Source organism: Zosterops lateralis (genome assembly GCF_965231275.1).
Source record: "Zosterops lateralis genome assembly, chromosome: 8".
Lineage (NCBI taxonomy): Eukaryota > Metazoa > Chordata > Aves > Passeriformes > Zosteropidae > Zosterops > Zosterops lateralis.
The window spans coordinates 2,274,036-2,298,427 of NC_139768.1; the positions used below are offsets into that span (position 1 = coordinate 2,274,036).

At 40.1% G+C, this 24,392-nt stretch overlaps 1 protein-coding gene across 1 annotated transcript in view; it reads right to left on the reverse strand.

Moving 5' to 3' along the window:
* Nucleotides 1-3,895: 3,895 nt before the first annotated feature.
* The window catches only part of CHAT (choline O-acetyltransferase), a gene marked incomplete at its 3' end in the record, with an annotated part of 29,039 nt that continues 8,542 nt past the window's right edge, over nt 3,896-24,392 (reverse strand). The window contains exons 5-15 of the mRNA XM_083867000.1: nt 23,996-24,049; nt 22,923-23,103; nt 21,747-21,924; nt 17,274-17,443; nt 15,331-15,431; nt 15,005-15,133; nt 13,693-13,815; nt 12,116-12,257; nt 8,650-8,712; nt 5,734-5,871; nt 3,896-4,165 (exon numbers count right to left, since the gene is read on the reverse strand). Coding sequence (XP_083723126.1) covers nt 3,896-4,165; nt 5,734-5,871; nt 8,650-8,712; nt 12,116-12,257; nt 13,693-13,815; nt 15,005-15,133; nt 15,331-15,431; nt 17,274-17,443; nt 21,747-21,924; nt 22,923-23,103; nt 23,996-24,049 — 1,549 coding nt within the window. The remainder of the gene's footprint in view (nt 4,166-5,733; nt 5,872-8,649; nt 8,713-12,115; nt 12,258-13,692; nt 13,816-15,004; nt 15,134-15,330; nt 15,432-17,273; nt 17,444-21,746; nt 21,925-22,922; nt 23,104-23,995; nt 24,050-24,392) is intronic.

Genomic DNA, 24,392 nt, shown 5'->3' on the forward strand with positions numbered 1-24,392 from the left:
ATTCGCGGTGCGAAGCTCCGTCCATGGAGGAGCCGAATGCGTGTTACCGGCTACACTTCGGGCAGTTTATATCGACATAGACAGATAAATATATTCCAACAGAGACAAAACGCAACAGGAACAACATGTGCTATAAATACACATTTACATTTGTCATAAATATATACCTTTTTTTATAAAAATAAAAGTATCACTAAAATATTTCTCTGTCTTCTGCAGCTCAGGCTGTGCTGTCACAGCCACGACTTGCCAAATTTCCCTTGGCATGGAGGACTATGGTAGTTCTCCTGTCAGAGGAGACAGGCTGGGCTCTTTGGCCCTTCAAACATCCCTGTTTTCAAGTCGAATGTCTTTTACTTTTACACAGAATTTCATTAAAAATTTTGCTTTTCGATTTCTGCACCCCAGCACTGGGTGTATGTTGTTGTACACCCGCGGGAAGAGCAAAATAATTCCCTTCTGGAAGTTCTATTGCAGGGGGTTGTGTGCCCCAGGTCCCACCAAGAGGGCTCATGAAATCATAGCCTGTCATACTTATAATCATACTATATAATACTATATATAGTATATAGTATTATATACTATAATACTATATAGAATACTATATTATAATACTATATATAATACTATATATAATCATACTTATATTAATGTAATCACACTTAGTTTGTCCATCAAAAATTTTTATACTGAACAATCCATTCCACGCTATTCTGGTTGGAAACGTTTTTTAAAGCCTCGTGTTTGGTTTCCGTAAGTGCATAAAAGTGTGTATTTTTTAATTTCATAAAGGAACTTCATCTGCGTAACACAAATAATTTTAAATAAGAACTTAAGAAAGCCTGTTTCCTGAAATCCTTGGTAGATATAGCATGAGATCACACCACATAGGTGTAGGGAATTGTGTTAAAAAAGAAGCAGTACAGTCCCTCGTGAAGCTCCTGCTGTCAGAGAACTTTGTAATGCCTGTGAATCTTTATCCATCTGTAATTTAACCAGAACCCTCCAATTTAACCAGACCTGAAGCTTCCTGCACAAATTCAGGTACCTTGCAGACAGTGCCTTTAGCACAGGTAGAGGCAAAGGTAAACCATGTACACAAAAGTCTTCCTCTGCAGGCACTGAGCTCATCAAAGCTGCTCCTTGCAGATATTGATGCTGAACACTAAAACCAGATCACTAAAACAAGGATAGGATGGTTAGCTAAAAAAATAGGAAGCATGGGTGGTCACCGGTCCTTAAGTAAAAATATAGTGTCACTATTTTCCACCACCAGTAGTTTCCAGAGCTGGAGAATGCAAAACACTAGTTACAGCAGCAGCAGACAACTAAGGGACTCCTAATGATAAATTGGTATAAAATATCAGGTAGGGGTGTAGATGCATCCTGAGTTCTCAGTCACTGTGTTGAGCACAGTGTCTGAGCTACTGTTGAGATTTTGGACAAAAAAGTAAAATGAGGACTAGGTAATATTTGCAAATAACTATTGGTACTTACGTAGCAAAGATTACAAAATAAAAGTATATATTTAATTAGAAGAAAATTAATAAATTATGCAATAACTATTCACAGTATTTTTATACACTTAAAATATGACCACAATTTTAAGCATATACTTCTACAAAACATATGCAGTGCTACATTTATGTTAGAAATGCATAATACTTTTGTAGTGAAATGAGACAAAGCAAAATTACGGGGAATTATCAAAATAATTTTCATAATTATAGCATAAGAACAATTTAAAGAATTATTTTGAACTGTGCATTCTTTAAGCAAACTTTTGGTCTGGCTAACAGTTTTCTTGGGTTTTGCTGATGTATTTTTACATCTTGACCTATAAATTAGATTGGATGGTAGGAAGAATCTCTTTACTGTGAGAGCAGTGAGGCACTGGAACAGTGCCCAGAGAAGTTGTGGCTGCCCCATCCCTGGAAATTTCCAAGGCCAGGTTGGATGGGGCTTGCAGCAACCTGGTCTAGTGGAAGATGTCCCTGCTCATGGCAGGGAAGTGGGGACAGGATGATCTTTAAGATCCTTTCCAACCTAAACCATTCTATGATATCTTTGGGGCAGCTTTTATGCTATATAATATTATTTATGTAATCTAAAACCAGATTTCATCTTTGATTTGAACCACAGCTCATGGAGTAATAAAACACATATATTTTTCCCTGGAATGGAATAACTTTAAAAAAAATGAGCCCAGCTCTTAATGTCTGTAAATTATCATAGTTAATTTACTTCAACATAACTACTTGCTCTGATTATCAGGTCCACTGTGCTTTCAAATATGGGGTTGTGAATATCCTTAAGCAGGCTGCTTAATTGCAGGTATGCAACACCAAAGAGGCAATAAAATAATCATGGATCTATTGAATCTCCTGAATTTGTATCTAGAGTTCTTAAACAGAATATTTGCATCTCTAGGTTATTGCAATAAATCTGTTCTGCTTTTAGGCTTCAGAGTGCTTAAATGTGTGATTGTTGGGTCTACAGAGGAAGAGAGAACATCTCCACCTCTCCACAGGTAAGGAAGCAATCCCTGGTCAGGCCTCAGAGTGTTTTCCAGCTTTGTGCAGCACAGGATCTGTGCTGGAGTTTGGAATGAAGTGTCTTCAGTCAGTGAGTAAGTTCTGTTCTAACAATGATACTGAACACCACTGTGTAAGGCAGCATATTTTACCTCACAAGAAAGTCATTGAAAATATCAGTCCCCGGAAGGATTTATAGGGAATGAAAGAGATAATGAGAAAAACCTCAGGATAACACTCATATAAAATGGGAATTACCAGGCACTATATATTACCACTTTCCTGGCTGGATTTACTGTATATTGCAGAATATGATACCCTATATCTGCTATTAAAAAATATAAATCCCTCCAAGTGGGATGATGCAAAGCTGATATGAGTACCAGAACTGGTATTTATAACTCTAGCTTGAAGATTTCCTTATATTGCAAATTTACCTCTTCATTCTAGTTATTGCTCTTTGATTTTGTGTGGTTGCATTCACTCTCCTGCCAGTGACAGTGACTAAATTAATTCCAATGCAAACAGGAAAGGTCTTAAGTAGGATTGAATAGTTCTTATGTTTTGTGCTTTGCTGCTCTTCAGGGTGGATTTTGCTCAATAATAGAAATAATTAAGCCAATTCACTAGGGACAAAATTCTCCCAGTTCTCTGTGATGGGTCATCTCTCCAATATGCTGCTTTCAGAACAGGACTGTGCTTGAGACCAGTACAAACCAGAATAAAAGCTAAATTATTTCTGCAGCATTTTCGAATTGGGGCAAACATGCAAACACTCGCGTTATGTCCCTAAACTCTGTGGAAATGCACAGGGGCCACTCTTAAGAATAATCAGTTTTTCTTATATAGTAAATAGACTGGTGGTATTAAATACTCTTCATGCAAAAGTTCAAGATATAATGGCATCAGCCTATTATTTACAGTGTTACTCTCAAAATTCCCAATAGGGGAAATTTCTGGTTTTTTTCTTTGCATGCAAATCTTGTAGTAATAGATTTGAATATTTTAGAGCTACTTGCAGGGGATATTAATTGCTGTGCCTTAGTGTTTAATTGATGTCATATACAAACTTACTCAATTTTTCAGGTGATAAAATGGCACAAGTTAATTATGGTTAGATATGGTACTACGACTTTTATGACTTCCTCCTTCATTTCAAGCCAGTGAGACCAAACCTTTTTTTGCTGACTCATAAGCAAGAAATGGTAGATTTAGTACACAGAGTTGTAAATGTTGGCAAAAATGACAAACAAATGACACTTTGGTTCTACACTATTATATTACGAGTACTGTCTTGCCTTTGAGCAACTATGTGATGTTTCTTCATAAGGTGGACTCAGGAGAACAATTCCCATGGACTCTTAGTGGTGGTGGTCACTCTGCAGCTGTGTGGCTGTATCTTTTTTAGCAGGTGCCTTTGCTGCAGCAGAACTGCTCTTGGTGCACAGATCTCTCATTGCCAGGAGACTCTCTTCCACAGCTTTTGCAAAGGTGTCTGAGCAGGTTTCCTTACATTCTTTAAAGCTTGAGATGCAGAATAAGATATGCTCTGGCTGAGGGTTGTAACACGCCCCGTATCCATTGGGCACCACAGGCCCATAGCAGCAGAACATTTCCATAGTAGTGGGAACCTGGGTGCAGGGAGAAGGGAAGGAGTGACTTCTGATTAATCAGGGCACCTAGAAATCAGCTCCTTAGGAATTAGGAAAAAGAGAAGAAATTGCTACAGGTAATGTGGTGAATCCAGCCTTGTGGAGTATTACTGTCTTCAAAAGTCCTGGAGAGGATTTACCTTGCAAGGCAAAAGCTGATCTCAGTATAGAATTTGGTTGCTCTGTTTGTTCACTGTGGTTTAAAAAACTGGTTTAATTTGAGGTGGATATAATGCATTTCTTTGCTCAATTTATGCAGATATTAGAAAGCTGTAAGATTTGTTATTGATAGATAGGAATTTTATATAGTCTTTGTAGATAAAGTAGATACATAAAACTTCTCTAAGGTTTTTAATTTCTTAAGGTTGTGTTAAATTTGTAATGTGAAGACTGCATTAAATTAGAAAAATTAGCATTCTATTAGCAAACTATTTCTAATAATAGTTTATAATTTTGATCCTGTATAAAAATATTTCAATGCAACCAGGCATTCTATTACACCCCAGTTTAATCAGGGCATAATATGGCAGTGAAACACTTTCTTCCTGCAGAAAATAAAAGGTGTTAGAAATCTATATGTTTCAGACTTGGTGCACATGGGCCTTCTCAAACGACATTTGCCTTTTTAATGGTGTAGAACAGGCCATTAGTCCTGCTAATAGAGCCATAGAATTGTCAGATGAATTTGCTGTGCAACAGCCAAAGGCCATAAAGCTATTCAGAGGCGCTCTCTGCTCATGGATAGTTTCTTGGAGAATTTATGTAGTGGCATGTTGGTTACATTCACTCATGTCTGAAAGCCTACAAACATTATGACAAGATCAAATTACTTATTAAGGTTTTATGCTGTAGCATGATATTGTAGGTCTCTTTTGTGGCATAGTCCCAATCTGCTGCAGCTGGGTTAGTGTTTCAGTTAATGAATTCCTACATAGATTTCTTTTTTCATTAGGACTGCTACTACATGCAATGAAACATTTAATTTTTAGGCTGTATGCTGTAAAGATGCTTCCTTATTCAGAACATTAAATGTAGGAAATATTGACTCTTACCTTGCATGTGCAAATAACTGTAAATTTGTAAATATCTAAGTCTGAGTTGCAGGTCTGCATGGGTTGCTGTCTTACAGCAAAAAACCAGAAGGCTCTCAAAGACCTTAAATGTAGAAACTTTTAAGAGTAAAAGCTCTAGTGCTCACTAGAGCTGTCACCTTAGGGGAAGGAGGAAAGGAAGGGGAATGGGAATATATGTAGTTTGGAAACTGAGGAAACTGAGCCCTCGCGTGAATTTTACTGAGTTTGTTTGTGTGTGTGTTTCCAGAATTTCTGTGAAGGACTTTGGAATGTTACCCATGAAGTAATAATTGCAGTCAGTATTTACTGTGCTGGTGAACCAAAACAGGATTGAAAATGTGGAACAATTTGTAGACTTCTCGATGATACTGTTTTTGTTTGCTCGCCTTTTTTTACACTGTGAGCTACAAGGTGTGGCAGAACACAAATGAATTATCCTTTGCTGGGCAAGAGCAGTGAAAAGGAGAAACTCACCTGGCTGGTTGAGAGGATGAATCGATTGCTTGTCAGATAAGTCTCATCTGTAAATATCTCTGGCAGTTCCTTGAAGTGCTCCCGTGCCACCTCTCTGAGCCCCAGCAGGTGATTGTCTATTGCCATTCCAGTAACAGCCTGTGATAAGATGTGATAAGATTTAACAGCATTTAACTGAGTTTGGAGGCATTTGGACTATTACTGCCTGGTGCTCTGGTCAGAGCTGATGAACTTGGTTTGAGTGATGTAAAGCCTGTAATGTTCACATATTACTCTGAGTATGTACTTTGCTGAAGATCAGTAACTAGAAATTCATATGGTGCTCTGGAGATTTACAAATCAGGAAGGAGACAGTCTTGAGGTGTGTTATGTGCTGTGTGTTCATTGTCTCTCAGAGCTGAATATCATGGGCTGGGCTTCTAAAGATGCTGAAGGGGAACATATGGAACACCAGAAATTTCTAAGCATGTTTTGGAATTTTCTGTGCATCACTTGGATTATGTTTCAAGGTGGAGGGCTTCAAAACACCTCCAGACTGGAACAAGTCTTCATTGCCTTGCTGCCTGCATCTCCCTGTGGCAGTTAAAGCACATGTTATCCCATGGAATTTAGGTCCAAGGATCTGGTGCGTGTCTGCAACAGGCTGAACAGAATAACAGATCGACTTGCCAGTGATCTATCACAGATCTGTGAGCAAAGATGAGATCTCACTCCACTGCTTGAGAAAACTGGGGTTGGGGATGCAGAAGCAGCAGTGGCAGCTCACAGGAGCTGCAGCAAGTCCCTGCCATCAGCTGCCTGTGCTCAGGTCTCTGCTCTGTCCAGCTACCAAATGCTCTAGACTTAAGGCATTTATTAGCTTTAAGAGCTTTCCCCTACTAATAAACATGATTGAAGATGGTTGATGGGATCAAAAGTCAGCACTGGGGGCTTGGCAGACAGGATAGTCACAGAGTTTTGTTTCTATAGGAAACCAACCCAAAATTTGGTCCAACCAGGCAGGAATTGCCTCAGATAAATAAGTGTGCTCAAAATCCTTCAGTCCAGGTTTGTTCTTGCTGGTGAGAGCACTGATTTTGTGGACTGAGCCATGGCCCAGGCTGAAGTCCTGTAGGAAGGGAACACTCAATGAGGGACATTGTACTGCCCTGAGAGCAGAGCTGATATCTCTGTGGCACAGCACCCTTGTAACAAGGGGAACAAACAGCCTGAGAGAAAGCAGGATTTTAAAAAGAGGATGAGCTTGGTTTTCCTCTTAGGGATTAAAAAAAAAAAAAAAAAAAAAAAAAAAGAGAAGTAAACTTGTGCTTTTCTCTATGATGAGAATAATTTTAACCACTGCTAAGTGCCTGAAGCAGGGGGTTGGGAGTGCATAGCCTGGTTTGGCTTATTAAAAACTAGAGCACCCATTTGTAAAGGAGATATTTGTTCATCAGAGGAAGGATCCTTGCAAAGAGGTAGCATACATCAGCCCTGTGCTCATGTTCTTTTTCCCATACAGGGCAACCGGCTTGGTAATCAAAGGAAATATTTTTTGCTATCACACAAGATTTATAAGGCTGTTAGCAATGACATTTTTGCAACATAGATCAATGTCATGTCTGAGGAGAGGCCGAGACAGGCTAACGAAATAAACTGTGAGTCAACGCATAGGAAAAAACTGGCCTAAATTGAATTTTAGAGCTCCACTTTTAAGATAGCAATGCTACTAGTAAGCCTTAACAAGGGGAAATAAAATCATTAAATTGCTTTTTTGTTTTATGAAGTAGATTTTTTTTTGTTTGTTTGTTTTCCTTAGGAGCTATTACGTTTCAGTCTGTTATGCACAATTTAGTCAGACCATCTAAGTCTTACCCAGAGTTTAAAACCCCAATGATTACATTCTGCTATTCTGAGAAAGGAGGGGGAGCTTGGTAAGTAGAAATACCTGGAGAGCTTTTTAAATTTAAAGAGAAGTTATTTTTCCAATGGCAGTTTTAATATTTTCCCATGAGCTACACTGGAGGCTGAATTTTTTAACAATTTCTGGATCTGAAATGACTTGGAGGGGAGAATTAATGAACATTTCTCTCCCTCTCTCTCTCTCTCTCTTTTTTTTTTTTTTTTTTTTTTTTTTTTTTTTTTTTTTTTTTTTGAGAGCTGTGGTACAGAAATTCCATTGCTTCTTTTGTTTCACAGTCCTGCCTGAAAGCAACACTTTGCCTCTTCAGTGCTCAGAACATACCTTTAAAACCTGAAGGTGAATGATTTCTTGAATATTATGAATATCCAAAGAGTAATCAACAATATGGGTTTATATGCAATGGTCTGAGGCACAATCATAGGTAGCAAATTCACTTATCATAGCTGGTTATTAATATTTATTAATTTCATGAGTGGTATGACTAAGTTGTTTATAGAACAAGTCTGTGATTTGCCTTGGCACAGTGGGACGTAGAGCATTACCCAGACTGAATTGTCTCATTTTTAATCAACAGAAAATGAGTTGAATTTGATATTAAACTGATTTCTTCACTGGAGGGCATCTCTCCCTTTAATTAGACATGGCATTCGGGTCTTTAAAAGAAAACTAACAATAATCACTCTGCCATTGTTAATGACCTTTATTAGAAATGGCAATTTTGGAATAGCAGAATACATGTTCCAGAATACCCATCCATCTGAGCATCAGGTTCCAAATAGTGAAGAGAAATATAAGAAAATGCCTAGATGGTTAGTTTTAGGGTTTTTTAAAATTGAGGTTAGTTGAATATGGCTATTTGGGCCATTAGAAATGTTCCTAAGTGTGACAGCAGATACTTTCCTGTTTGGAGATGTCTACATTTTTCTAGTGTTTAAATAGCTAATAACTGTGTCTTCATAATTTTCTTTAAAAAGCTGACTAGTTCTTACAGAGCCAGGCAGTGTTTTACTCACCAGAATAGAGTAATTAGTCTGAGCTGCAATTGCATCCTTAAATTTCTGTATCTTCTCAGAATCCTGTTGGGGTAATTAGAATATATGTATTATTGAATCAACTCTCAAAGAAATAGCATCTTCCATCAACTGGCTGAGAGGCAAATAGCCAGAACTTCAAATGTCCAGTTGTAAGTACTCTGATAAAAGAAAAGACAGAGGGATCAGTGTTCTGATCAGCACCAGGTCATGCAAAAGGTGAACCATCTTGGTGAGGGTTTGTCTGAAGTCAAGAAAAGGCTTAGCAGTTCCCTTTGTGTATTCCTTCCATGGATTTTGGGGGTGTTGATTATTACCAATAGAATCTCTGCATTTGAAGTAGAGAAAATAATTGCCCAGTGTAATTCAGTATTTTTAAAACAGACAGGCAGTGTACCTTCTCCAGAATGGTTTATGTAGACAATGAAAGTGATATTAATGAAAGCCATTACTGATATTTTACTAGCCAGTCAAAAAATTATTCCCATGTGTGAAAGAGCATCTAGAATTTTCCAAGGCTGCTCTACCCTCCACAGATGCCTCACATTTCAGATAACAAGCTAGTAAATTTTAACTCCTGTCAAATGGCAACTTTTTATATTAAGGGAATGATCTTAAGAAGTGCTGCCTTGCTGTACATCAAGTCCAGGGCTGCAACTTTGGGAGACCCTGAAACAGCCAGAAACGAGTGGGTTTCCAGATAAACAGGGGACCTTCAGCTTCTCTGGAGGATGAATGATCTTTTGAGCAAAGAATTCATTTTAGAAGCAAGTCAAGGTCACCATCAGGGACCTTCAAAATACCAAGTCTGATATTTTTTTCTCACAAGGCTAGAGCTAGGCCTTAGTTCCCTTGTACAGATTAAATTACCGAATGCAGTCTTTAAATCTGATTAATTTACAGCTATTCAAGCAATCTCTAGTGTCAGTAGCTGCTGCTTTTACAGCAAGTGTCAAATGCATGAGATATTTCTCCTGCTGAAGAATCAATCTGACTCAATCAATCTTGGGTGACTGTTCAAGTTATAGTTTGAGGATAATTTTTATTCGTGTCAGAAGAAAAACTGTTTTTAATTGGATTTGAATTAATAGCTATTAACAAACAATATTTTGGGGACTTCAAGGCTCCTTACACCAAGTGGTGCATCTCTTTGTCCAGAAAAAAAGAATTAACCCCTTCACATTCAGAGCAGTGCTTAGGTCTAAAGAAATCACCTTGGAATAGAGTTGTATTAAATTAATTTTCTAATGTTTCTGTAATACTAATATATCTATGGAATTTTGCATGGAAAGATAAAAGTGTTCACATCAAAACAAAGATTTATAAATGTGTGTTGGAAAGAACAATCACAGAGCAGTATGAATGTCCTTTGTATCTCTTGGTGGAGAAGAGGCCAGGAAAACTATCAGTGAGTGGATATGCATTATGGTTCAGCCTTTCCAGGGGAAATGAAACCATTATCCCTCCTATTCTGTATGGCCAGGGAATGCAGTAGAAAGATACAGGGGTTGAGACTGAGCTCCATCTAGACACAGGTGGCATTTTTTGGCTTCCTTGTGTGAAACAGGGCAGGTCAGGGTGCCGTGAAATGGGAGCTGAGCTCAGATTTGGGTGGAGAAAAGGTGAGAAATGCTGAAGCTCTGAGAGAGCTGCAGAAGTCAGTAAATGTTGGAAGGAAGAAGAAAGGAGGGGATGATTGCAAGGAGATAGAAAGATCTATTGAAACAATATGGTGGGAGCATGTTGGCTGGGCAAATTTTCGTAATCCTCTGGGATGTTAGATCTTGGTTTATAATATTTCATTAATTTACACCTCACCTACAGCACTGCCAGAAGCAACGCTTCTAGCAACGTTATGCTGAATTCTAAAGAACAGCCATGTGGGCTGTTGCCACTGGAATGGGCTTACTGTGAAAAATAAACAGTATTGTGGCAGCATTTTGCATCTAAAGAGCCACCTGGAAATTCCCTGTAGGGCAGCGCAGTGCAGTGGGTGGAAGTGGTGCAGAGACATTGAGGGAGGCTCTCCAGGGAGGGTGGGCAGGACAGTGCACAGGGCTGTTTGTGCAGCTCAGCTCTCAGCTCTACCTCTCTGCATCTCCATCTACTCTGTGCAGGGCTCGTGCTTCTGGCAAACAGATGGTGGTGCCTCAAAGAAAGGCAATTTTAATTTTTATTTTTTGCGGTATGATATCAGGACAAGTTTGGAGAGTTGTTTGATTACCTTGATGAAGCTTTTCCTCTTTGAGGATCCTATAAGACTTAGTCTATTTGGTAGAAACATCCCTTTAAAACAAAAAAGATCAGCCAGAACATATCCACGTATCCAGAAATGAAAGGATGGGAATGACATCACGTATTGCAGACTGCAACAGAACTAACCACTGCAGGAGACCTGCCAGGCAATTCCCCTGGTGTGGCAGTTTAATGATCCTGAACTTTGTGTGCTCAGCCTAGATCTCTCCAGGGAGCTGAATTTGGACCTGATGATAGATAGAACACTCAGAAGACAGTACTAAATCTAAAATTAGATATTATGTTTCTTATTATGTCACGTTTAAGCACCTGTGAATCTTTTGGATGTTTAAATAAAAATAAAGGAATATTTATACTTAGCTTAACGATTGGTCTGTACAAAAAGGAAAATCCTGTAATTCTTTCTACCCTGCCCTATGCCTATAAAGAATATAAATTCTCAGTTAAGAGTTAAAAGTGAGAGACTTGGGGCCATGAATGGGTCAAAGTCCAGGACACCTCTCTGGATGCCCTGGAAAGTCACAGACCTTGGTAGAGAAGCCTGGGACCCAAAAAAGAGGGTCTGGGGTCTGTGCAGGGGGGTTTGAGACCCTGGCACAGAGCCCAGGGGGACACAGGCTTTGATTTCAGTCCATGAGACAAACTTCCAACACAGAGAGGAATTACAAGTCACAAAGGTGTGACAGACAGTGGTGTAGTTTATCACCGGGTGGAAAATTTTGTAGTTTTGGGATTTTTTGAATGTAGATGCAGGGGAACAAGATGGAGGATTTAGGGTGGAACTCTGGGTTCTTCTTGTTGTCCCTTGGCATCCATTTTCTGCAGTGATGTGGGCACAAAGTAATTTGAAGGGATTGGGTCACAGTAGAAATGACCCTTCTAGTACGGGCACTGGGCATTGGTATGGAATGGTAAATAATAACCACATAATTATCTGTATAAAGGCAAAGTGACCTCCCATCACGGGGGAGTCACATCATGTCTGAGCTGCTGTGAACACCTTGGCCAGCACAGAGAATTGTAAGATAAGAATTAATAAACACACGAGAAAGCAGAGGAAAAAAACCACTCCCTTGAGCCCACCAGAACCACCACCTGAATTCTCGGGTGAAAAGAAAATCCAAACCTGAGATAAATATATTATTTAGTTAGTGCTTTGGCTGATAAGCCAGAGGGAGCCAGCCCAACATACCGACACTGCTGTCCTGTCACCTGCCATGGCTGTGACAAAGGCCAGTGCCTCCGAGGTGGCAGATCTGATGTTCTCCACCCGACCCTCATCAAACCGGCGCAGGGAAGCGCTTTCATAGGTTGGGACAAGCCTCCTGTGACACCTGAGAGAGCGAAGGAAGAACAAAGAGTGATTGTTTTTTCAAAGAGCCATAAAGGCTAAGAGAAATATAGGCTTGGTGCATTTTGTTGTTACAGCCACGCTTTTATTTCTTGCACAGTATTCATCTTAATGTTGATGGGATTCTGTAAGAAACTTAAAAAAGATGGATGCTCACTCCTGGCTAATATGAAGAGCTGCATGCAGCTGTATATGTTTTAGTTACTCATTGCCAGTAAAAAATGACTTGTTGTGGAAAAAGAAAGCTAGTAAAACAAAAATTTACTGAAAGATCTCAAGGAATGCTTTATTTGTACTGCATCATAAAATAATTGTGTAATTAATCATTTACTTATGGGCTTGAAATATGTTTTACTTAAAACAAGAGAAAATGGACTGTGTTAATGAAAAGATGAAAACTAAAAGGGGAGTAGGGTGTTATTTGTGAGCTGGAATGAAAACCCTCATAGCAATTAGAATAGATTATGAAGACTGTTGTTTAATTTGTGCCCAGGTATACAGATACTACTCCTTGCTTCAGGGGAGAGACTGTGCCTTTCAGCTGAAGCAAGTGGTCTCAGAACACCCCTAAGGGTTTTATTGCCAGCATGGGATTTATATCATGGCTGGGATCCAGATTGAAATCTTGGCCTAAGTCATTGTTGAAGTTTTATTAATGGAATATGCAAAATGGATGTTCAACAGATGTTAAAGGAGTACATAAAGTGTGTTAAGCATCTCTGGTCTTGACCAGGTAAAGACCACTCTGGGATTTAATGATATGATAATGAATTATTTACATCATAGGCTGCTCTGCAGGAAACCATACAACCTCTCTCTACCCTGGAGTTCTGGCAATGTGGAAAGGTGCTCTTAACTTTGATAGGACCATGCAAATCAGGAGATCTTATCAAATTTGGAGATGCCTGTGCAGAATGGAACAGCAGCAGTTACTGCTCTGTGTAGGAACTCTAGTCTGATGTGCTGTGCTGCAGTGGATGCTTTTCAGCCTGTGGTGCCAGAGGGACTTGTGTGGTTACTGCCATGGTTCCTCCCCAGCTGCCCATGGGGCAAGGCAGTGGTGTTCCTGCCCCAGGAAGGAACCTGGGCTCCTCAGCTGCTGCTGCAGACATCCCTGCCATATTCCCTCACCTTCTCTATGCTGAGCACAGGGACAGCTCTCAGGAGGGGACTGTCTGGGAATGGCACATGTGGGATGCAGGGATGGGAAGGTAGAGCAAGAAAAGGGAAAAGGAGTGAAGAAAAGGAATGCCCTCTCCCAGAACCAGGTATCAGTTTCTATCTTGTCCACCCTACAGTCAAGATCACTCATTTCTATGTAGGAGGCATTTGTTGGGATGTTGAGGGAAAAATGGACCCTCTGTATCAAAAACTCCAGTACCCTGGTACCTTGTTCCTATGAATTGAACTGACCTTACCTGTAGAATGCCAGCTGAAGTGCTAGTTGAATGTAGGCATCTGGGCTAATCTTTTGTTTCTTAATAAATTCCTTTCCATAGTGCACAAACTTGTAGGCAATAAAATCCAGATTTTCCACTGCCCTGGAAAACAAGCAGAGGGCAGTTACTGTGGGGGTAGATATAAGAATCTTCTAGAACTGTTAAAGTTGGAAAAGAACATAAGATCATCAACCACTAACCTACCCTACCTTATTTACCACAAAACCATATTCTGTCCCACTTCTGTTTGCAAATAAAACCCAGAGATGTTTTCCTGCCAGTTTCCTCTTAGAGATAAGTGGCCTCCAGCTCTCCTGCTCTGCAGACAGTCCTGGTCTTTGGTAACTTGTTCCTAGTCAGTAACTTTTATTCATACAAGTTCTGCACCAGATTTATTATGTGCAGCCCTAAATGTGGCACTCAAATCTGAGTAAGACACTATTTAAAAAAAAAAAAACAACACCAAATGAAAAATCCCCCCAACTTTACTGTTTCCACCCCTGAAGCCAAGGCAAGGGTCTCCTTTGTTCTTGACAAATTTCTGGGAGATTTACTGGTGTGAGAATTGGGTGCATTTAGGACCTGATGAAGGCCTTGCAAGATTCAATTTAGAGGACTACTGCCTTTATTTAAAAACACAAAGGAGCTATTCTGCATCCTGAATGTTCTCACTCTTATGTATCTTTCTAGCCACTTTGAGGTTTTATCTAATGCAACCACACTGGACATGCTTAGAGCTGATCATGCAGAAAATGTATAAATTCTCTACAAAGAGATCACGCGCCTGAATGTTGAGAAAAAAAAATCTTATTGCTGCCTCCACACCCAAAGATCATGCAAATCTTTCGCAGCCTGGAAACAGAGTCAGAAAAACTAGACTTTGTAGGAGCAATATGAATGTAGACAAATTACATTCCTAAATTCAAATTGTTCATTCAAACCAGTTATATTCTACTGTTCTCTATATACCCTGTACCCCTATTGCCTTGGCTTCAGACTGAGTCAGCTCAACCCATAAGAGACATCCACAAAAACAGAGGACCTGCCTTGTTTGCATCCTGTGCAAATATGGGGAAGCAGTTTTTTTCCCGTGGTTTTTAGAGTTCCTAATATTTACATGGAAGGAAAACAATGGTAATGCAATTTCTCCAACCCATAAAAATCCCATCCTGCAGAGGGATGCTAGGTATGTGCAGGAAGACAGGAGGCCCCCTAGGAGAGAGCCCATGCAATGTGCTGGGTAGTTCCCAGCTTGCAGTCACGGCTGAGAAAAATGAAGCATCTGTTCTACCTTTGGAGTTTTTCTGCTGCTGATGCCAAATGTGTCTGAATATCAGGGGAACACTTCCATCTTAGTCTCCGTGGAGCAGGGAGCTCGCTCACTGAATCAGCTCGGACTAATTTCTTGGAACTTTCTTTTCTGTTGGTATGTGAGACAGAAGTCATTAATGTCACAGGAATAATCCATTTATTAAACACTGTTCTTGTAGCAGGTGAATCACTGCTGTTCAACAGTTTTATGTATCGTAGTGCCCCTGTGCATCAGGGGAAATTTGCCACTGGCAGAGGTTTCCCAGGGGCTGGAATGGGTATGAAATGCACAGAAAGGGAACTCACATGTGCCTGAGCAGGTATTCAGTGCACTGCACCATCACAATGCCATCGAAAGGGGAATGTTCACACACGGTCCCGCAGACTCCGTCTCTTCCTACCACAAACTAAACAAGAAGAATGGGTGCAGCATAAACAGGGAATAAATTGTGTTCTGGTAAAGTTGTCTGTGATGGAAACCTGACAAAGGCGTGTTGTCATTCCCCTGTGTTTTCTTATTGCTCATATCAGGAACTTCCTTGCCCTAGAGATCAGTGGGCAGCTTACAGATTTACTGCAGGAGACTTGCTTGTCCTATGGAAGGTGTTGCACTGAATCCCTTTCATGCTGCTGTTTGGGACTGAATCCTGTGAGAATGTACATTTTAGCAATTCCCAGTGGAGTCTAAAGATTTGATTTAGCATCTGCTTTATGGCACAGAAAACCCACTAATACAAAGATAGGCCAGGGTTCTCCTTCCACTTTTGAGGACAATAAAGCAAAATCTGTATCTGGAAAATCCTTAGGATTCCATTTTATTACAAAACTCATCCTTATTATTAGCTTTCTCATAGCTTATTTGGAATCTTTTATTTTTAGATGCCTTCCTTCATTTCCCCTCTTATTTGTCTTCATTCTTAATTTCACTGTGTACCCGTGGCACTGCTGGTGACAACCTGCTGCACCCCAGTTCTGTGACACACCCATGCAATTTGGAGCTTCTGCATCTGATGCAAAAGCAAATGTCTAGGCCAATACTGTAGCTTTCCTGTGCTTTTTCTGGGCTTTTCCCCACACTTGTTTTGAAGTGCATTTGTCTGGACTTCACCCACTTAGCTCTGTCTTGCACATTTGTGTCACATACAAATCCTGTCTCCCTGCTTTCCATGAGGTTTTTAGAGAGTGGACACGATGTAGAAAGTTCACCTGGACATTTTCTGAAGCCTTACTGCAAAGGTGAGGAAGAATATGGAGAGAAAGAACAAATTCTGCTGTGAGAATGGCTTCCTACCTAATGTGTGTTTGCATGAAAGGAAATGGGATCTTATTTCCCCAAGAATTTCTCTTCACCTTTGAACTTCTTTGACCTGAAAACATCTGGACAGATTAAGCTCTCTCACACTCTACACAATTTTATTTGCTTTCTGTTGCCTTATGATAGCAGACAAAAAGAAAATGTCTTTTATTCTCATCTGCATGAAATAACTCAACACTTAACCCTGCAAACAACAGGGTTCTAAAGACAAATGGTTTGTTCTTCAGAAGAGTCTTCTAAAAATGTCATTTGCAGTGGCATTAATCAGGAACGATTACCAAAATGTATTTGCTCTTGGGTAAGTTGGTGCAAGTGAAATTATTTTAGGGGTTTCTCTTTTCATGTTATAATTTTTAGATCTGGCAAGAGCAACAAGCATTATGCAAGCTGTGTATCAGTCAGGGTTTTTTCAATTTTTCATAAGGTGTCAACATTGTTGACAGTTAGAGATTAATACATCACTTCACTCTGGCTCTATTGCAAAGTGTGGAAATAACAGTGTGATGCTTTAAAATACGACAATCAAAAATCTGATGGGGAAAAGGGCTGGAGAAGTCAATACTTAAGGAAAGCCTCAACATGGATGTCATTAAATGAGTAAACAGTCTGTTAAGTGAGGACTTAAACACATGCCAAATGATATGCAGTAGCATTTCTGGGATGTCAGGAAAATGCGTAAGAAGAGGAAACAAAGAAAAATATTGTCCCATTTGATTCAGTGTAGGAAAATGCATTATTTTTTTAATAACCAATATCTACCTACTCATACATCTGCATATCTGTGTTATCTCAAGAGCAAACGGCAAAGAGGTGGAAGTCTCCCTGCTTCCACAGCCTTGCTGACACCACCCTCCCCTCTTTCTCCCAGCTGACTCAAGTGGTCCCCACCATAAGGCAACATGCAAGTGGTGTCACAGTGCTGCAAAGTCTTTACCTGCATGGGCTTGTCATACCAACGATTGGCCCCGTTTTTGTGGAATCCTCCTCCATGCAGCATCTGCAGGGCCATGTTGGTGTTGCTGAGCTCCACAGTGCTGGGGCTGTCCAGGCACACCAGGCAAATGCACCGCTCGATCATGTCCAGGGAGTCGCGGTTGGTGGAGTCTGGGGATGGAAGGGTGAAAATGTTCACATCTCTCACCTCTAAGCACAACCCTCTGCCTTGGAGGGCACTGAAGATCTGACTCTGCAATGAGCTGCTGTCTGCAGAGCTTCTTTCAGCAGGAGGTCATCCCAGTGCAAGGGAACATTATACCGAGGCATTAATTCCTTTGTTAACTTTGGTAACTCTGTGTATCTCTCACATGATTCAATAATAACCACTTTCTTTTTCTGCCTTTCATTTCCTTGAAATAATTGTATTACAAAATGGATCTATTTTACTCTTAAAGCCAGCATTGCTTACTTGTTTTATATGTAACAGTTAAAAAAGGACAGGTGGAAAATAGGAGATTTCAAAGCTCACGCTATTGCTGCAGTATTCTGCTCTGGAACTGCAGAGCTTAGAGTGTTTTTGTGTTGTTCTCCCATAAAAACCCTTTTCAGAATAAGGAACAGCAGGGTCTATGTTGGTTTGGTCTTATTGTATTAAAACCCTCTTGTCTCTCCTAACTCTGATCATTAGGTTATATTGCTTACATGACATGAGGAAACATCTATGGATGAGGTTTTAAGGTTAATTTTTGGACATGGCTTTGGCAAAATCATGGGTTGCCACATTACACTGTTCTCCTATCACTACTGTACTGCTGAATAAAATGGGCTTTTCTGGATCTCTTTCTGTTTCTTTTCCCTATCCTGACACTGTGGGTATTCTTACCTTGTCCTCAGTGTTTTCCTCCTTATTTATGGTGTATTTATGTGCTTCTCAGTTTCTTTGTCAGACTCAGAAACATTACAAAGGTTAAGGGTTTGTTTTCATCTGAGGACCACTTCGAAGCATAGGAAATATTTAACTGTGAGCACTTTTTACAGTTCCTCAGTGAAAAGATAGAAGTGTGCAACCTATCACAAGAACCTGTTTCATTTATAAAAGTATACAACATTATTAATTGTTGTTATATGGTTGTTAACAAGATCACAGGAAAAAGGGCTTTCAATCATCAATATAAAATTCCTTGTGTTCTTAACAGATCAGGTTTCATCCACTGGCTTTGCTAGATTTGAGTGTAAATGTAAATTTGTTTCAGAATGTTTTCAACAAAAGATATGAATTCAGATTGAGCAAAACTTCTTTCAAGTCTAGGCTAAGTTCAACAAATATATGCTCAATTCAGAAAAATTATTTTAACTGAAAGAATGGAAAAATATATAAAATTAAACAATTCTGATTTGCATTTGAAATATGGGGCCTGTTCAATATGAGCCTGTTTCAATTTCAATATGGGGCCATTTCAATATGTGCCTATTTTCAAGGTGTGCAAGTATGTAAAGTAGCTTGATTGTAATTTTTTGTAGTAAGAAACAATGCACCTTTCCAGAAGGACTAACACAGGTTACTCAGGAGCTAGAAAAAACCCAGACCCTTGTTACCATCCAGGTTCATTCTCCAGATGCCATGTAGTGAAAAAGAGACCAAACATGCAAGAAATTAAAAATGTGTCAAGAAAAGGGGAGGCAAGTGCTAGCAGTGGCTGAGAAGGAAGAGGGGGAGCTGTGGCCTTGTGCAGCTTAGGGTAAGATATTGCCTATTGCTGTTTGCTGACTCCTGCAAGGCAGCGTTAGCAGCCAGGAGCCCAGGGGATGGTCAGCCTGACTTCCTGCAGGCTCCCTGGGGACCTGGTGGAGTGCAGAGTGTGTGTGTCCCCTTGCCAACAGAAGAGGAGTCCCAGGGAAAGCAGCTGGAGCACCTGCCAGCTCCTACAAAGGCTCGAGCCAAGAGATTGTGTTTGATGGGGCGTGCAAAGAGGTTGCTGCCCTGCAAATGGCAAACACCAGTGTCCCTTGGGAGTGTCTTCAAAAGCTTTCAGAAGCTTTATAAGAGAGGACACATCCCTGTCCACTTGGCTGTAAAGCTTTTCTAGTATTTCACCCTTGCAGGGCTGACCATAATTGTGATAATTTTTCATTGATGGTCTGGGTGCATTGGTGCAAAGGCTGAAAAGATCCTGGTGAATGGAACTTGCCCTATATACATCAGCTCCTGGTGTTTGCAGACAGGCATCTTTGAGGAAAAACAGCTTGGAGAGTGATTTACAAACTGCTCCCAGCTTGCTCAGCATTCTGCTTTACGCTGTTTGATAGCTTTATATATATTTCATTGTGGCTGCTACCCACACATCTTTGACAGATACGAAGCCCTTAGTCTGACATATGGCTTCAGGGTATCTGGAGTCTAGGTATTAGAGTGAATAAAATTAAGCTGTGCCAGAAACAGAGATGTAGGGGAAAAGATGCCTTTACAGAAGGAAACAGACATATCCAGAGGGCTGATCAAACACTGAAAAATTATTGTGTGAAGCAGGCAATAAATTGTACAAGAACTCATGAACCAGGACTTGGGATTGAAATTATCTTTAGGAATAGCTAAAACAGAGGACAGTAAGACCAAGCCTAAAGCCCTGCAAGACATTTCTTCCTTTCTAATGCACAGTTGCACTGAATTGGCCAGCCAGCTGTTGGTTAGTTGGGGTTTTTTAATCTAGAGAAGACAGTTTTGAATCAAATTCAGATGTAGTATGCCTGGGACTGTAGCCAGTCAGTTCATACAGAATTCACTTCCTGGACTTATGGAGAGCAAGTTGGTTGTGCAGTTACAGTGCTAAGTGTATTTAGAAATCAGTGATGGCTTGGTTTATTATAATATCTTGGATATTATAATAGAAGATTTATGCTCTTTTTGCATGGCTGTGCAGACCTGAAGCATTCTCTCCTGCCCTGGCCAGCACAGACCAGCTGTGGAGTGACCCTTTCACCCACACTGCTTCTCTGCTCCTCTCTTATTGATTGTTGCAGGAACATTTCAGCATCACAGATAAGAAAGAAAAAGGGCTGTTAATGATCATATATCCATGTGTAACAGCAATGCATTCACCTCTGTAGAAGAGCTGTGCTAACATGAATGGTCTGGGATGGGATTCCTGCTTAGATTAGAGAAGGCTCCCATCGTGAGATTTACTAGTGGAGAATCTGTTTTTTTTTTTCAGCTGCATAACTGAGTTGCTTTGCCTTCTGAATAAAATTAACATTTTGTTAAATGCCAGGCAATCTAAAAACAGTATGGAGAGGGTTTTGCTAAGTTTTTGTTGCATTTTCTTTTTGTTTTTCTTTTCCATGATGTAGGTTAACAAAGATAATTTTGCTGTAAGTTTCAAGGCATTGACTGTTTTACTTAGTATGGCATGAAAATAAATGATTGGGTGTTCACTCAATTTTCATTAAAATAAGTTATTTTTTTGTCTCCTTCTTCAAAAAGAAATGATAGGAAGAGGAGGAGAAAGCTTAAAGGTGAGACTAATGCTATATAATATTGCTGAAATAATAGCCAGGACTCTGTGTGTGTGTGTGTATCTGTACTAAATTTTTATAAGCACAGATAAACTTAAACAAGAAAAGAGGAATTCCTTAGGATGACAAACTTATTTTGAGACTATTGCCAACTCTTGTATATCCCAGGGCATTAGTAAAACAGCAATATTTTCTGTGGCATTGCTGAACTGGAGATAAAGAGATGAGTTAATGTTTTCTTCAGGATGAAAAAGTAAATACTTAAGACGTGTAAAATGGCAAAAAGAGGGCATTTATATCACTCAGCCTCAGGGTAAAACACATAAGGTGTGATGTGATAGGGGTCACTAACCCCACTCTTTATTTTCAACTGTTTCCAAGTTTGATATTCAAGTCCAGAATCTGAGACAGGTAAATGCTGCTTGTTGGAAAAGAGAGAGTGAGCAGTGCCCAGATAATAACTGGTGCCATCTTTCCTAAATACTTACTTAAGAATTGATTGAATCAGCCCTGGCACCTTCTCCATTGACTAGAGAGAGTCACACAACTGGATTCAATAGGTGTTTAACTTGCAGATGCTTTAGTTGGATAAGATCAATAACATCAAATAATAGTTGCCAAAAGCTAAGAGGATACATCGTTCCTATTGGTACAAAATGGATATGAAGAAAGAGACAAATCACAAAATCTGATGTAATGTAATTTATGTGATGAAAAACAAAGAATGGAGTGAGAGTTATTACATGGCATAACACTTAAACATACAGAGCCAAAGGGACAAGCCATTGCTCCCCTGGCAACACACATCTTACACATACTGAGTTTCCTACTGCTGGAAAAAGTCAGCAGTGGGGTTGAACATTCAGTCCTGTGTTTGCTGTGATGTTTGCTCTCAGCAAAGAAAGGCAGTGATGGTGAGGAGGAAGATGATGAAGAGGAAGCTGGGGTTGCTGCTGCTAACCTTTCATAAGGATTGTCCTGGCCTCTGCCCACTCTGTTCTTCCATCTGTTGTCAGCAGGCCAATTGGAGGCAGCATCTCCTCTTCATTCTCTGCCATTTTTGCTATCTTTTGTAACTGAGTGAAAAGATCTCCCTCACTGAGACGACGGAAATTAATGACAACATCCAAAACAAAAAACTGCAAAAAAAATATAAAATGACAGAAGTCAGAAGATCAGTCAGAGGTGGGCTGGACCCTTTGTGGTCCAACATTTTGCTGTCCCCTGGGTAGGTGTTGAGATGTTCAAGTCTTGCCTGGAGAGCCAGGACTGCACGCAATGGAACACAAAACCACTGGGGAATGGCTCAGGGCTCACCCCTCCTGTGTTTTAACAGCAATGCAATGCCAGTTGCCATAGGGGACTTACATTGTGTGTTGGGCTCAAATAAAATATTTGAACAAGCTTAAAAAACCACTTGGACAGATAAAATCAGGCAGTATGTAAGTAATTTTCGTGGTATTGTTTATTTAGATATAACACAGAGAATCTAGAAAATTTCCTGCACTTCCTGGAAAAGCAGAAAGCACTTCACTGTAACCTACCTCCTCATTCTAAGAGTGCCTGCAGGCCTGGCTCCAGTACTGAAAATAGTCAAGCTGTGCCCAGGAAACAGACTCTGCTGCTCCCTGGTAATCACTGGTTGGGGCAGAGTCACTCTAACACTTCAGTATTTCTGTCTGCACCTGTGCTAAGTTCTTCAGGCATAGCTTAGGGCCCCTACCTGGTGTCTGTGCCATGCACAGGTGTGATGGTGGTACAGTTAACCATGAACTGTGTGGCAATGCTTGACTGTCAAGAGAAGAGCATTCCCAGCAAATGCACTCTAATAGGATTCTTTTTTATCTGTGGTTTCATCTCTGTTTATTAAACATTTTTGTTTGAAAGAGAAAGCAAATGAATTCTGCCACATTCCTCCTTTCTGCATCACTGTACTTGGAACATAATGTGGGCCAAGGAGAAAAATGCTGCAGAAGCATCTTTTGGAAATATCAACTGCAAACGCTTGGTAAGAAGTGAGTTCATACGTAGCACACTAATTGCATTTCTGAGCAGAGATTAGGTTAGGCTCTTCTGGAGTGAATTTAAGCAAATTAAGAAATATAGAAAGGTATGAAAAAAAAGAAAATGAATTTACCTGATTGTTACAAGCAACAATGATGTGCTCTGGTTCTGGCATAACATTGCTTTTCTGGGCCACGAGGGTATCTTTGGTACATCCTGGAAGACGATAGGAAGAAAAGAGTCCATAGTATTGCTTCATACAGAGAGGATGACCAGACAGCTGTCCACGAGAAAAATCAGGAGGTAAAGCATGGCTGCAGAGAAGAAGAAAAACAAAGCCAGAGGAAAAGAGGGGAGAGAGACAGAAAGGAAAAGAAATCTAATCTGTCCTTTGTTCTGTTACAATTAGATCAGGTATAACACAAATTGAATAATAAAATGAGATTACAGTATAAGGGAAATAGATGAATTCCCATACCAAAGTTAAATACATCATTCCTGGCAGCTTCATGCATATTCATTAAGCAACTGCATTATCATCTAGTGGAATTGGAAATAGCAGGTCACAAGCAGCTTTGCAATATGTGTAGGAAGCCTGCCTAGATGGGACCCAAGAAACTTCCCAGCACAACAGCTGGGAAAGACCAGCCTCAAAGAAAGGTACTGATTAAATTCCCTGTAAATCACAGCAGAACTGTACTGTGATGACTGGTTAGAGAGTGTGTGACAGGGCCTTGCCTGACAAACAGGAATGACTTGGGCAATACAGTGGGAATTTCTGTTTTCCACAGGTCCTGGCTTTTGTGCTAATTTTTACCTAGACCTATGGAGTAATACGTGCTGAAAAACTTTTTCTTTTTTTTATGATTGGAAGGTAGGTGAAACCAGCATCTCTTAAAAGGCTTTTTTAGTTGCCAGGGAAAAAAACCCAATTATCACAGTCTCAATTATGATTATGGATTATAAAATACTCCACTGACACTGCAGCAGGAAATAATGGTGCTGCTGGTCAGGAAAGGCTGCAGAGACCACAGGAGGAAGAAGATCTTACAGTGCAGAGATTTTCTTTCTACAAAAGAGGACTAAGCTTGCAACTTGTCAGACAGGGGCAGGGGTGGAGAGGTGCAATACAGCCCAGCTTTGCACTGAGAGCAGCCTTGAATAGAAGCCCTGTGGGTACTCAAGCTCTCCTTCCAAGCTACTTACGTGTCCAGTAAAGCTTTGTAGTCCTGCACTCCCGAAATGAGATTGGCGGCAAACCTGCAAGAGAAGTGACATCAGTCTTTTGTCATTTGGCTGTTTCTGGGAGACAGAGGAAAGCCTCAATGATTGATGACACAGCATAAGGAGAAAAAAAGTCTTCTGGCTTGGCAAGAAGAGCTCCCTGCCCCCACCAAAACCTGAATTAATTCATGTCAAAAGAAATATGAAATCCTAGACAGTCCCTTCAAAGGGTTAAACAGAGCACTGCAGGAAGAAGCCTGAAAATGCTTATTTAGAGAATGGGAACAGAGACTGAATATTTAATAGAATCCTCACATGGGTTTCAATATCAATACTCATAACCTGTCCAGTACTAGAGTACTTCCTGTCCTAAGCAGAT